Genomic DNA, 13,132 nt, shown 5'->3' with positions numbered 1-13,132 from the left:
TAGAAGTGTTTAATTACATTGTTAAAACAATTTACACCCCAGGGAACTCAGCCAGAGAACTCAGCCTTAGGGGGAATATTCAAGGTGGGACTTGGTATGAAACGGGTTCTTAGAAATCCATTTGACAAGTAATTATTTTAATAGTACATTAGAACTTTGTGAGCAGAATGGACAATGCTTATGTGTTTCTGCATATTTACGTGGAAGGCACAAAAGTTTCTGTATGAGACAGTTGGGCCCTCTTTGCATAAAAAACCCTGACGTTCCTGTTCTCAGCTCCTGACAATTACAACATTTTTTAATCTGGTCTTGAGAAATCTCATTTTGCCTCACCTTCCTCTACTGTTGTTGATAAAATAATCTTTGATTGCTTCCTTCAGTTTCATTATCCTTGCAATTTTCCTTCAATTTATGGAGCCATTATTGCTTGTTGTGTTTTGTTACTTTTTACATTTTCATAGAATCATAGAATTAGAAGGAATCCCGAGGGTCTTGTAGTCCAACCCCCTGCCATGCAGGAATTTGTTTTGTTAAATATCTATTTATCTATTGTCGCATCTCCCTATCAGCTCTTAGGGAAAAAAGGCAGGATCAGGTCCTGCTGTTGCTTTTTCAGGGGTTACTCTAGATGTGGTGAAACAATTGTTTGAATGCTTTGCCCAGTGGCCTATCAGCAGAAGCCACACAGAACATCCTCATTTGATGCAGTGGGGTGCATGGGTCAATGAAAAGCATTCATGTGACCTATCCTTCATGAATCATATCAAAATTCTCTTTTTGCTTTCTTCCAAAGAAGTCAGGTGTGTTATTCAAGAAGCATTCTCCCAAAATGATCTTGACATTTTGCTTTCGCTGGAATTTGGTTACAACTCTTAAAAATCAGCCCACAAAAGTAGCCATGCATAAAGATGCTTAATTACCTATCTATATTTGGAAGTCATCTAGAGTGCTTAATTAATTTAGCTTTGGGCAATCTTCATAAGGAGAAGTGAAAGCAGGAACTAGTCCCCCCCCCCAGTAGTTAGAAGAAGAATACGGGATGGGGGCCAGATAGTGACTATTTGAGTAAGTCATCATCAGGCATTTGTGTTTTTATTTCCTTGCAATGTTTTTAAGATGAAGCAGATGGTGAATACTGGACAGAAAGACAATGAACCTGTGTGCCTACCCTGTCTTGTCTAACACTGAACCACTCCAGTTTAGTTACACTGAATTTATCAGGGTACATACATGGAGAATCTGGCTTATAGGGAGGAATAGAAGTCAAATAGCATCCCTATAGCTCTTTTGGTTGGCATCCTGCAGTCTTACTTGGGTGTTTCACTTGCAGAGCAAGTCGGGGTGTTTTCAACTCTGCTAATTTGCTTTAAGAATTTCCTCAATTCCAATGGGTGAACAGAATTCCTACTTGACTGGAGGAGGAAACAAAATATGTCATACCTAGCATGACAGATGAATAAACTCCAGTTTCCGTAGGAGAATTAGGAAAGGGATAGCTTACACTGAATACAGGATACATTCATTTATGACTTTTTCTCCTGAATGCTAAGCAGGTTTAATAGTGACTATGTGATTCCAGGTTGCATGTGGGCAATGTGGTACCATGCAGATTTTGTGGGACAACCACTCCTGTCCATAATCGGTGGGGCTGATGGGAGCTGGAGTCTAACAGCATTGGCTACTGTTGCCCTAGTGAGGAACATTCTCTAAGATGACAAGCAGAAGCTTGTGCTGTGTAAAGCATCCCTTTTCGGTAGAGACTGAAAGTTCCAGGTCTTCTATCATTAACCAGCTCAAGCAAGCATGCATTTCTTCCACACATGCCATGAAACCTAGTGTGGCGCAAAAGCAGCTCTGCATGGGTACTGGTGACATCAACTACTCATGGGCTGGGTATGCTGTCCACTATAATCATCTCTCCTTTCATGGCGACATATTGTAAAACATAATTTGCTCTAGAAAGGCTGCTGCACCTGCAAATTACATACACTTCTGTGAAAAGGGGGGGAAGTCATAGCAGTTTTAGATTCCCTATTAAACTGAACTGGGGGGGCAGAACTTTGTTTTTAACAGATCTAGAATGCTTTATTATCAGTTGTTTATTTAAAACTTGTAAATTCATATTCATATATAAGCATGTGGCAATATCAATGCCAGAAGAGATTTGTTTTTGTTTTAATGCAAAACTCACCTGGAATGGGGGTGTGTGTTAAAGTAGCCCTTTGCTAATGCTACTAAAAATAAATCTGGACCTTAGGGCACAAAAACTAGAATAGAAAGGCACATAAAACTGGGAAGACTTGTAACTGCAACACTCTTTTTTTGCACTTTCAAAGGGAAACCAAAGAGGCAAGGGAGCACCAAACTTTAATGTGCTGCTTATTCAAATATGAAGTTGTCTCCTTCCCCTCTGCGTGATCTTTTATGAACATTACGTTTTACTGCACAATGCCTCAGGGACCATTAACTGAGATATGAGCACAAATCTTCAGATTAATGTGTGGCATATGACACTACTATCTATATTGTGAAGATTTAAAGCTGAGACTAGGAAAAGTGACCTAAGAAACAATTGCTTATTAAGTTTTTAAAAAAGGCAAGCCATATGTTCCAAGTATACATTTAAGACTCAGAAATCTTTGATATATACCCCCAGAGCAGTGGAAACAATTTAATGTTCCAGAAATTCATTTTATTTCCCCCCTGCAAGTTTTTTTTTCATATAAAAGGCACTGATTTAAATGGAGTAACATAACGAGACAGAAGTAATTAAGACAAAAGTATTTATTCATCTCTTTTCTCCTTAGGTGGTTGTTCGTTTGATGAACACTACAGTAACTGTGGTTATAGTGTGGCTCTGGGGACCAATGGATTTACTTGGGAGCAGATTAATACCTGGGAGAAACCAACAATGGATCCTGCTGTCCCAACTGGTGAGTAAAAAGCATGCTGGGTAAGAAAGCCTCTGAACAAAATTATTTATCTCGGGGTGAGAACTTCCAAAACTGCGATACGGGCTGATGTTGGCTGATACGGGTGTGTTTAGCTTTGGTTGTTACCAGTACTTAGTAACATTTGACATTGCCCAGAGTATGTTGGTTTTGAATCCCATTTCCCCCACTTTCATGTACCAATTTGGATTCAAAATGTAAAGTCTAATCACCTGCCTATTGTCAGTCAAATATTCTAGGAGCAATGATAACTGTTGGTTTTAAAGTCATATATGGCTTAGGATCAAGGTATCTCAGTTGTCTGCCTCCTTTCATATGAACCTTTTTTTGGTTTTGTCAATATCTGAGGCACAGTTAATGATGAGACAAAAAGGGGATTTTCAGTGGCTGCACGCAGGCTTTGGAATTTGTTTTCCCCATGAGAAACATTTAGCCCCCTTCATGATGACTTTTCAACATCAGAGAATTAAACTTAACCTTTGACTTTAAGAGCTGGCTTTCTGTTTCCTATTTCTTAATAGTTTTATCTAATTGTAATGGAAGTTTCTCCCTTTTGAGTAAAATTGTGGCTTGGTTTTATTGGCTCTTAAAGTGGTTTGCTAGCTTTGCAATGTATGCAGATTTGCGTTATTGTTTTTAATGGTTAATGCAAACTGCTTTGAGTAGATAGGTAGGGTAACAATTGCTTAAATAAATCACATAAATAAATTGTATTGTTCAACCAGTTAGGTGTTTAGAAAACTCGGTTCACATTTTAGTACAAAACCAAACCTGCATTACATCTGATTACTGTTTTTAATAGTAACATCTGACAGAGTAAAACAAGATTAAAGGTTGATACAATTATCTACATTAGTTTCTACAAAGCACACTCTCAGTTTCTGTGTTGCCACAGCAATATTCACTGCATGATAAGTAACAAACTTGTCACTGTTAGACAACATATAAACAATCTAATAAGGATCACTGGCATTAATGAAGGAGATGAAAGTTTTCTAATATAGCTTTCCCCTGGGTCATCATACAGGCTGCACCAGAGAACATAATGACAAATATTTCCAGGTAGTCTTTGATCTACATATGTGGTGGTTGTGGGGATGATTTCATTAATTTGATTGTATATTAATTTGGCTCTGAGAAACCCAGGATATTCTCAATCCATTTTAGAGTTCTGGATGTCAACAAATCAGGGACACAATTTTGCACTCCCCCCCCATGTACTTAGAAAGATTTGTGTCTGATGACACTCGGATTAACTCTCAAATGTGTAACCAATGTTTGACATGCCTTTGACTTGATTTTGAGAGACAGCCAACTTTAATTTAATTAAATGTGGTGCATATCACCTATTATTTTACTATATTATTTTACTATATCACTTTTCTCTGGCATCCCCCTTTTCTGATAGGGCTGCCATTGACTTTACTGAAGATATTTCTGCTGTAGTAAACCAAACTGATGCTCACCGCCACAGTGAAAACCATTTAGCATCCACTAAAGTGACAAAGAATTCCATTCAAGTTGACTTTTGCAAAATGGGGGTTTCCCATTTTAACTGGTGCGAAACTCATTAATTGTTAATTATATTTCTTTGCTAATACCAGTATTGTCTTTTGGAGGACAGGAAAAGTTAATTTCTTAAAGGATGTGAGGTTTGAGTGCAGTTTCCTTTTAGAGATTGGTTTGATCTGCAAAATGGTGTGAAATCATGACCTCCCCTGAGCTTTAGAAATGGTAATAATCAAGATGTTAGTTTGCTTTGTTGAAACAGAGAAAGAGAAACTTTCTTGTCACTCCAGTTCTAAATATCTCTGCTGACACAACTGCCTGTGATAGCAGCAAAATGCCACTGCGGATGTCGCTGCTACAATATCACACTTTCTGACATTGTTCTATCATGACTGTTGGCATGCCATATCCAAAGCACTTCTAGCTGCAGAAAGACTGCCAGATCAGGTTGCAAGGCATACTTGAAGGGAAATTTATACTAGCCGCCTTTTCATTGTTAGTTCATGGGTGATATCTCATGGCTAGATGCTTATATTCTAGCAGTGCTCTCTTGTTTTATGCTATTCTGGAGTGTGCATGTGCAGTCATGTTGCTATGTAAGTAATAATTACCTCCCTTAATGAGAGTACCATTAAGGCTGTGCTGATATTAACTGTGCATTCTTGAGTTCATTCCCTGAAATCCTCCCCATTCCCCATTTTTTAAAAAAAGAAACACTCCTCTAAATAAATTACTGTTAATTTTTTTTGGCTAATCCCTGCACTCAAGCCTGAGTTTAAGCATGACATATGATTAGTTTCACAGAACTTGTTTTCTTTCCCCAGTATCAAGATATCACAATTTCATGCATTGCTACGTAATGCCAACCTACTCACTGGTGGACATTAGACAGCTGGTTCATACGATAAGTGATAAATATGATAACTATCACTGTTGGTGTCTTTTTCAGACTGAGTGTGCTAGTGCACACAGCCTCATAAAAAGTGTTCAAGTGCCTGATTTTGTGTGTGTGTGTGTGTGTGTGTGTGTGTCAGAGAGAGGGAGAGAGAGAGAGAGAGTCAGTCAGTCCTCAGTGGCTTGTAGAGCTGTGTGATTTTTGCATTTTTGAAAGATAGACTCCTCTGATATTATGTAAGCAAACTGAAGATAAGCATGGTAATTGCAATGGGGGGAATTGCTCCAAAAATGGTTAGGGCAAAATAGCTACCAATAAGAGGAAATTTCCTACCCACCTTTTTTAAAAAATCCAAGGGTTGTAACCAATGAATTTGTCCCATTAGTGTCAGGACTTCCATTTGTACAATAGGAAATCCTATTCCTCTACTCTCCCTGGGGGGCTTCCATGCTTATAGATATAAGATGATAGATCAGGAGTATGTCCTGGATCTAAGTTACCGAACAGTTACTTTCTCTTCAGATCTTCCTCCTTGCCTTTGGCAATTTGTACCCTTATGGAACTTTTTATTTTTTATTTTTATAAATGTCAAATATTGGTTCCTGGCAGCTTATATGCAATGAACCTTTATGCAGGAAACCAGACATAGATTTATGTTTTCATTTCTTGAAGAAGAAAAAAATCTATTCTGCAAAGCAATAATGGTTGTAGAGGGTGATACATAAAAATGTAGAAAATTGGCACTGTGTCTGAATTCATATGGTAAATTGTTAAGTGTTATGCCTTTACAATTTTGGCCAAGCTTTTTCTTTTTTCTTTTAAAGTTATTTAGTGATTCCATTTGTCAAGTTACACCATTAAGTATTTTAAATAGTTCACAACTACGGTAATTTTGCCCATCAGCTGGGCACACTTTTGCTCATCACACATGCTTGAGTATCTTACACACTTCTGCTGACACAAAGAGCAGAAAACTTCACATTACTGCCACGGAAACAAACAAGTTGATCACAACTGATCTAGAAAGTGGTTCCATTTTGTTTAATTTTTAATCATTAAATTGACATGTCACCTTTCCCCTAAGCATTATGAGATGGTGTTAATGGTTCCCTCCTCCCCATTTTATCCTTACAACAGCCCTGTGAGGCTGACAGACACAGGCTGGCCCAAGTTCATCCAGTAAACTATTATGGGTGAGTGGAGATTAGAATTCTGCCTCTCACCCCAGGTCCCAATTTGACTCTTTAATCCAGGGTTTCCAAACTTGGGTCTCCAGCGGTTTTTGGCCTACAATTCCCATCATCCCACTGGCCCTGCTAGCTAGGGATCATGAGAGCTGTAGTCCCAAAACAGCTGGAGAACCAAGTTTGGAAACCCTGCTCTAATTATTACACAACCCTGGCTTTCCATGAGATCCAGAACAATGGAATACCAGTTATGCATTTAAACACACACAAGTGAACTGCTTTCTCCTTCAGTTTGGCTCTTCTTGGGCATTATCCTTGTTCTGCCTTTGATTAACGAATGAACTTGTCAGGTGTATGCAAAATATGAAATGCAATAAAAATCAATTCTGCCAGGAATCTTCAGTCTCATTAGCATAACCCTTCGACTAGTTGTCAATTTAGTAATGAATCTATCTGCATGCCATCCAATATTATATAGCCCTGCTCTAAATAGATTCAAGGGCCATTCAGATATTCTTCCTTGGAAAGCATCTGTTTGGGTGAAGGATAATTGCCTGGCTCACTCCCACGAAATCAAGTTCACACTAGAAAGTTTCTTCTTTTTCACAGGAACTGCGAAAAAACAGCCGTAGGTTTAGTAAATGTTTAATGTAAACATTTAGTACCCAAGGGTACTAAAGGAGCTTGCAGATGTAATCTCCACCTATGATCTTGGAGAATTCTTGGAGAATAGGTGAGGTCCCTGCAGACTGGAGTTGGGAAAATGTGCTCATCTTCAAAAAGTGGGGGGAAAGAATATTTAGGCAACTACCAACCAGTGAGCTTGATGTCAATACTAGGAAAAGTCTAAGAATAGATAATTAAACAGTCAATCGGTGAACAAGAAAAAAATAATGCTGTGATTATTAAGACCCAGAATGGGTTTCTCAAAACAAGCCATGCCAGGGTACTATTAGGTGTATTTGTAGCTGGTTGCCTGGCCCAACCCAAAGACTGCTCACTAATGGTTCCTCATTACCCTGGATAAAAGTGACAAGTGGGGTGCCACAGGGTTCTATCCTGCACGTATTGTTGTTCAGTACCTTTATAAATGACTTGGAAGAGGGAATTGAGGGAATGCTCATCAAATTTGCAGATGACACCAAACTCAGAGGGGTAACTAGTGCTGCAGAAAACAGAATATAGGTTCAAAATGACCTTAACAGAGTGGAGAACTGGGCCCAAATGAACAAAAATGAATTTCAGTAGGGACAATTTAACGCTTAGGCAGGAAGACCCAGCTGCATAAATATAAGATGGGTGACACCTGGCTTTCAGTAGCATATGTGGAAAGGATCTTGGGATCTTAGTAGACCACAATCTTAAAATGAGTCAACAGTGTGATGCAGCAGCAGCAAAAAAAAATCAACAGGTAATGTCCAGATCAAGGGAAATAATAGTACCACTCTATTCTTCCTTGGTAAAACCACACTGGAATACTGTGTCCACAAGTGCAGAGGAGGAACAAGTGCAGAGGAGGGTGGCCAGGATAATAAAGGGTCTGGAAACCAAACCAAGAGCTGTTTGGCAATGGAATGGATGCTCTTGGTAGGCTGTGGACTCTTCTTCCTTGGAGGTTTTTAAGCAGTGATTGGACGGCCAACTTTCATGGGTGCCGTAGTTGAGATTCCTGTATTGCAGTGGGTTGGACTAGATTACGCTTGGGATCCCTTCCAACATTACAATTCTATGATTCTATGCTTTAAAGACATGTTCTTAAGCAGCTGAACCATGGGTGTCATACAGTGTATAATCCAGTTAAATTATGGGCTTTCTGAGTTCCTTTGAAATCCTTGTTCTCAGATATAATGAGCTTGTATCAATGGCTTACAGTGAGGGGTATTTTAGTTCCAGGACACTTGATGGACACTAATTACTGCATTCCCCCCCTTTTTATTTGTTGAATAACCAAAAAAAAAAAATATCAAGAACAATTTAAACTATTTCTGTTTCCAGCCAGTTTTGGGGGTAGGGGGAGACACTTCGTTTTAGATCATTACAAACAAATGGTTTTTATAATGGGTTTCTCAGGATTGGAAACAAGCAACAACTTAATTAGAAGATTAAGAAGCAAATATTGATTTCCTCTCCACTTACCTTCCTTTTGAATGAATGTTCTATTAATGACATTTGTAAAACTAGTTCTGGGAGGCTAATGGAACTTTAGTTCATTCTCTTGCACTTTGTCCCAGCTGATTTGTGTGAACGTTCAATCATTACCCCTCTGTTCACTGTGAGATACTCACAGTCTTATTTTAAAGCATGGACTTGCAATCTCAGAAATGGCTCAGTGAAGAAATCCAGGGACTGGCGAGCTGGAAGCTAGAGAACAAGATAGGTCATGGGACTCTTAGCACGTAAAAGGAAGAGGTGTGGGTAATTGATCTCTAACAACTCTCAGCGCCCTTAGTAAACTACAATTCCCAGGATTCTTTGTGGGCATGTATGACGACTGAAGTAGTAAAACGGTGCAGTAAATATATGATGCTGATATTACCTTTGATGCTATGTTGCAGCCAAGGGCTGATTACATGTAGGTGGGTTAGTTGGCATTCTCGTGAAAGGGGGTGGTCTTAGAAGAAGCGTGTTTGCTTATTTTTGGCATGGCTTTAGAGCTTCTACATTATGCATCAGGTTTAGAGATGGGAGAGAGGTCGGTAAAACATTTGCATATATTAATTAATTAATTAGTATGCCACCCTTCATCTGAAAATCACAGGGCAATTCACAACATAAAAATACAAAATGAGAATACAACATACGTAATATAACAAGAACAAGAACAAACCAATAGGCAGGCATTTGTTTTACTGGATTTATTTATTATTCAAGTGCATTTATAACCCACTTAACCATTCAAAAATATCCAGCCCATTGTCGTTGTTTTACCTGGTGAAGTAATCCTGTTGTTTCAAGACTCCTGAAGCTATTTGTGTATTTGGTGTCTGTAAGTGTTATATTTTACCTTCAGTCAGACAGGTTGCATTAATGAAAATGAGTAGTGTGTATCTGTAGAAAATTGGCTTCCTCTGCTTTCTCGTAGTGGTGTAAAAAAACAAAGCAAACCCAACCTTTTTATAGCCCATACTACTGACACATGTGCGATCTACAGAGGATAAATTTAGACTTGGCGGGGGGGACAAATAAAAAAGTTTGGTGCTGCATACATAAAAACATGGGAATGTGTTTCCTACTTATTCCTCTTCAGTACTTTGACCTAGGTTCATTTTCTTTAGCAATGCATGGCCTTGGATGCTAACCGGTTTGGTTCCGGGTCCCACAGAATGTGTCTTAGTTCACTCTTCCTGATCCCAATGTGCCCATGGGCCTCTGTTTTCAAAAGCAAGCCTCTATAATGCAACGAATAAAGACGCTCTCTTGTGGACAACCAGACAGAAATAGATTTTTTTACAAGAGAAGTCAAGATGCACTTAGCATTCCAAGTACCCCGGAGAAGACTTGCCAATCACTTTTTATAGCACCAGCAAATCTTCATATTTTATATGTTCAAAGTGTGTCATAGGCATTAACTAATTAGCTGCAGTGGAGGCCTAAACAGGGCTAACTTGATTGGCGTAATTACTTTGATATCATTTTGTAAGGATGCCCTGTGAATACAAAACCAACACTGCATTTCCTGTTTATGAGCAGTTTTACCAAAATGACCTTCAGTAATGCTGGCTATTAACTTTTCCGTTCCGCTACCACTAGACTTTTTTGAAAAAAAATATACTAACAATCTGCTCAGTTCAGTACACAGTGCAGAAGTGGCACAGTCACTATCTACAAAACTTACTGTGCATATCTTAATGCCATTATGCAAATCTGTGGTACAATCACAGTTGGAATACTGTTGGTACAGTTGTGGAATTGGAAAAGGTTTAGAAAAGGGCAAGTGGAATAATCAAGGGATTGGAGCAGCGACCCCCCTATGAGAAAATGCTTTAATTTAGAGAAAAGCTAAGAGGTGACAGGTTAGAAGTTTGTAGAATTATGCACTGCGTGGAGGAAGTAGATAGAGGAAAGTTTCTCTCATAACACTAGAACTCAAATGCATCCAAATGAAGCTGAATTTTGGAAGATTCGGGGCAAAAATAAAGTTCTTTCCACATACACTTTTAAAAGCATGATTGAATTGTGTTTTTCTGTTTTCATTTTTCCAAATATGTGTCAGTTACCTGCTTAAGCACCTATATTGTTTGGAAGATGAACCATTTATGATTAACCAAAAATCACTTCTCCCTGTCTGAATTGACATGGATCATGTGATGATCATCTGATGTCCTTCTTTGTGTTTCCCCCTCCTTGAGAGGTCCAGAGGGTGGCAACATGAGAATGGGCCTTTTCTGTGGTGACTCCCCATTTGTGGAATGCTCTCCCTAGGGAGGCTTGCCTGACGCCCGCATTACATATATTTTGGCGCCAGACGACAATATTCGTCTATAATCAGGCCCTTGGCTGATTAAACAATCTATGGGCTTTTAAATGTCTTTGTGGGAGTGGGGTTATTGGTTTGTGCTTGTGTTTGTTTTATTTTGTATTTTCATGATGTCTTTTTATGCTATGTTCAGATAAGGACAGTATACTACGCACCCCGGAAATGATCTCTTTCAGCTTCTGCCTTCTGGAAGAAGGTATAGGGTTATAAAGGCCAGGACTAGCCGCCTGAGAAACAGTTTCTACGCAAATGCAATCCTGGTTCTAAACGCTGCATAAGGGGTCTCTATAGTATAGTGTGTTCTAAAATGGGGTTTCAGAGTTTTTAGGGGGTTTTGAATGTTTTATGACAATAAAGGTATCGTATCGTATAGTATCGTATAGTATCGTATAGAAGTTCAATAAATAAAACAGTGGCAATAATAATGTGAACAGACAAAAGACCTCTCTACCTAGCAGACCTAGATCTAGAGTTGACCATATCCTGGGGTTGAGTCTAAATACAAAGCCACCTTGCCCCAGCCATCAACATCCAGCCTTGGAACTTGTAGGGCCTGATATGGTTAACATTAAGAGAAGGGAAATAAGTCATTTCTGTGCAATAGTATCAAATTGCAGCCATGTTTTATGTGATTGTTTTGTCTGTTTTACACGCAGAGTTGCAAAATGTTGATATTATGCATAGACTGATCAGGCAGCTTCCAGCATGTGTTAGGGTTGCAAGGTTTCTGGCAATTCACAACTAATACTTATTGCACTGTTATAATTGTGCAACTGTTATAATTATGCTATATGCATATTAACAGGGTCAGTTAGACTCCATATGCCATTTGTTTAACTTTTTCCGCTTAGAACAGTAAGGTATTGTTTACATTCAACTATATTGATCTGCTGGTAAGCAGTGCACACTGAAACCAAATCCAAATGCAGATGAATGCATGGCAGAATACATGTCTATTGACCTCAATCTGGCAGGATACAGTGTGACAGGACAAGCTGAGGAACAAACTTGGAGACACTCCACACCAAGCAGGGAAATGGCCCAGAAGTGAAGTGGGGCCATATGCGACTTCATTCTCTAACATGTGGGCCAGACTCAGGGAGTGCAGCAGCAGGCCGTAGACCCATAAAGCAGCCTGTGTCGTGGAACTGGCTCTCCTGGATCACATCATTCACAAGTTCATCAACCAACTCTCTTGTCTCTCTTAGTAGTTACCTTGTTTGATCAACAGTCCTAGTGGTAAGCAAAGCAGGGAAACTGGTGCCTGGCTTTGAGGCAGTGGCATAGCTAATTGCTTGGGCTCCCGGGGCAGCGCATATGCCCTGCACCCTGAACCTCCACGGAGTCCGCAAGCCCCACGTTGCCATTTCAGGCAGTGCAGAGCCTGCAGTTGCCCAAGCCATCACTCCCCAGGAGAGATGTGTGGCTCGGGCGCACTGCAGGCCACCCGTGGTCACCCCCCTCAGTGATGACACCCAGGGCAGCCCATACCCACCGCACCCCCCTTCCTACGCCACTGCTTTGAGGATCTTGATTTGAGCACCATGATAGCAGGCACCCTTGAATTGACCTCACGAGGCTCATAATTCACCACTTTCTGAAGAAGCAAGGGCAGCCTATTATGGGATTTTTACCTCCAGTGGTCTGTTTCATTGATTTGCATATCTGGCACAGTCTGTCACCTTGTAACAGTGTCCACATTAAACCAGAATGGGATGGAGTTCTTTCCATACTCGATAAATTTTTAGTACAGTATACAGCCCTGAAAAACGGTGTGTTTCAAATCAAACAGCTTGTGCATCTCTGAGACATTACATTTATCTTTGTCTTTTTGATCAGGCTGCATTGGTTGTCAACAGCTGTTAGAAATAGCATTTTTATTATTATTATTATTCCAGAAGCAATGCGATAAAATTATTACTATATTTTTGACTCATACCTGGATGCATTAATTTTTGCTTACAAGGAAGTATGCAGACTTGTTAAAGGAACAGCTTTAGAATCTGACTGTGTACACATCATGAATTATTATTATCTGTTCTCATCTAAGCCTAGGGAGCATGAATGGTGGTGAAGGCATTTTCTTTGTGTTTCCAGAAATTACTTAGGATGT

General features: G+C 39.5%; 1 protein-coding gene across 16 annotated transcripts in view; it reads left to right on the top strand.

Annotated features, from left to right (window-relative positions):
• Positions 1–13,132, top strand: part of PTPRT (protein tyrosine phosphatase receptor type T) — a 620,908-nt gene that overhangs the window by 168,209 nt on the left and 439,567 nt on the right. For all 16 annotated transcript variants that reach the window (XM_082225799.1, XM_082225800.1, XM_082225808.1 and 13 more), the window contains exon 2: positions 2,808–2,933. In XM_082225799.1, coding sequence (XP_082081925.1) covers positions 2,808–2,933 — 126 coding nt within the window. The remainder of the gene's footprint in view (positions 1–2,807; positions 2,934–13,132) is intronic.

The sequence above is a fragment of the Podarcis vaucheri genome, assembly GCF_965113315.1.
Source record: "Podarcis vaucheri genome assembly, chromosome: 6".
In the NCBI taxonomy this organism is placed as follows: domain Eukaryota; kingdom Metazoa; phylum Chordata; class Lepidosauria; order Squamata; family Lacertidae; genus Podarcis; species Podarcis vaucheri.
Note: the sequence above shows the minus strand (reverse complement) of the source record. Positions and strands in the feature narration are given on the sequence as shown.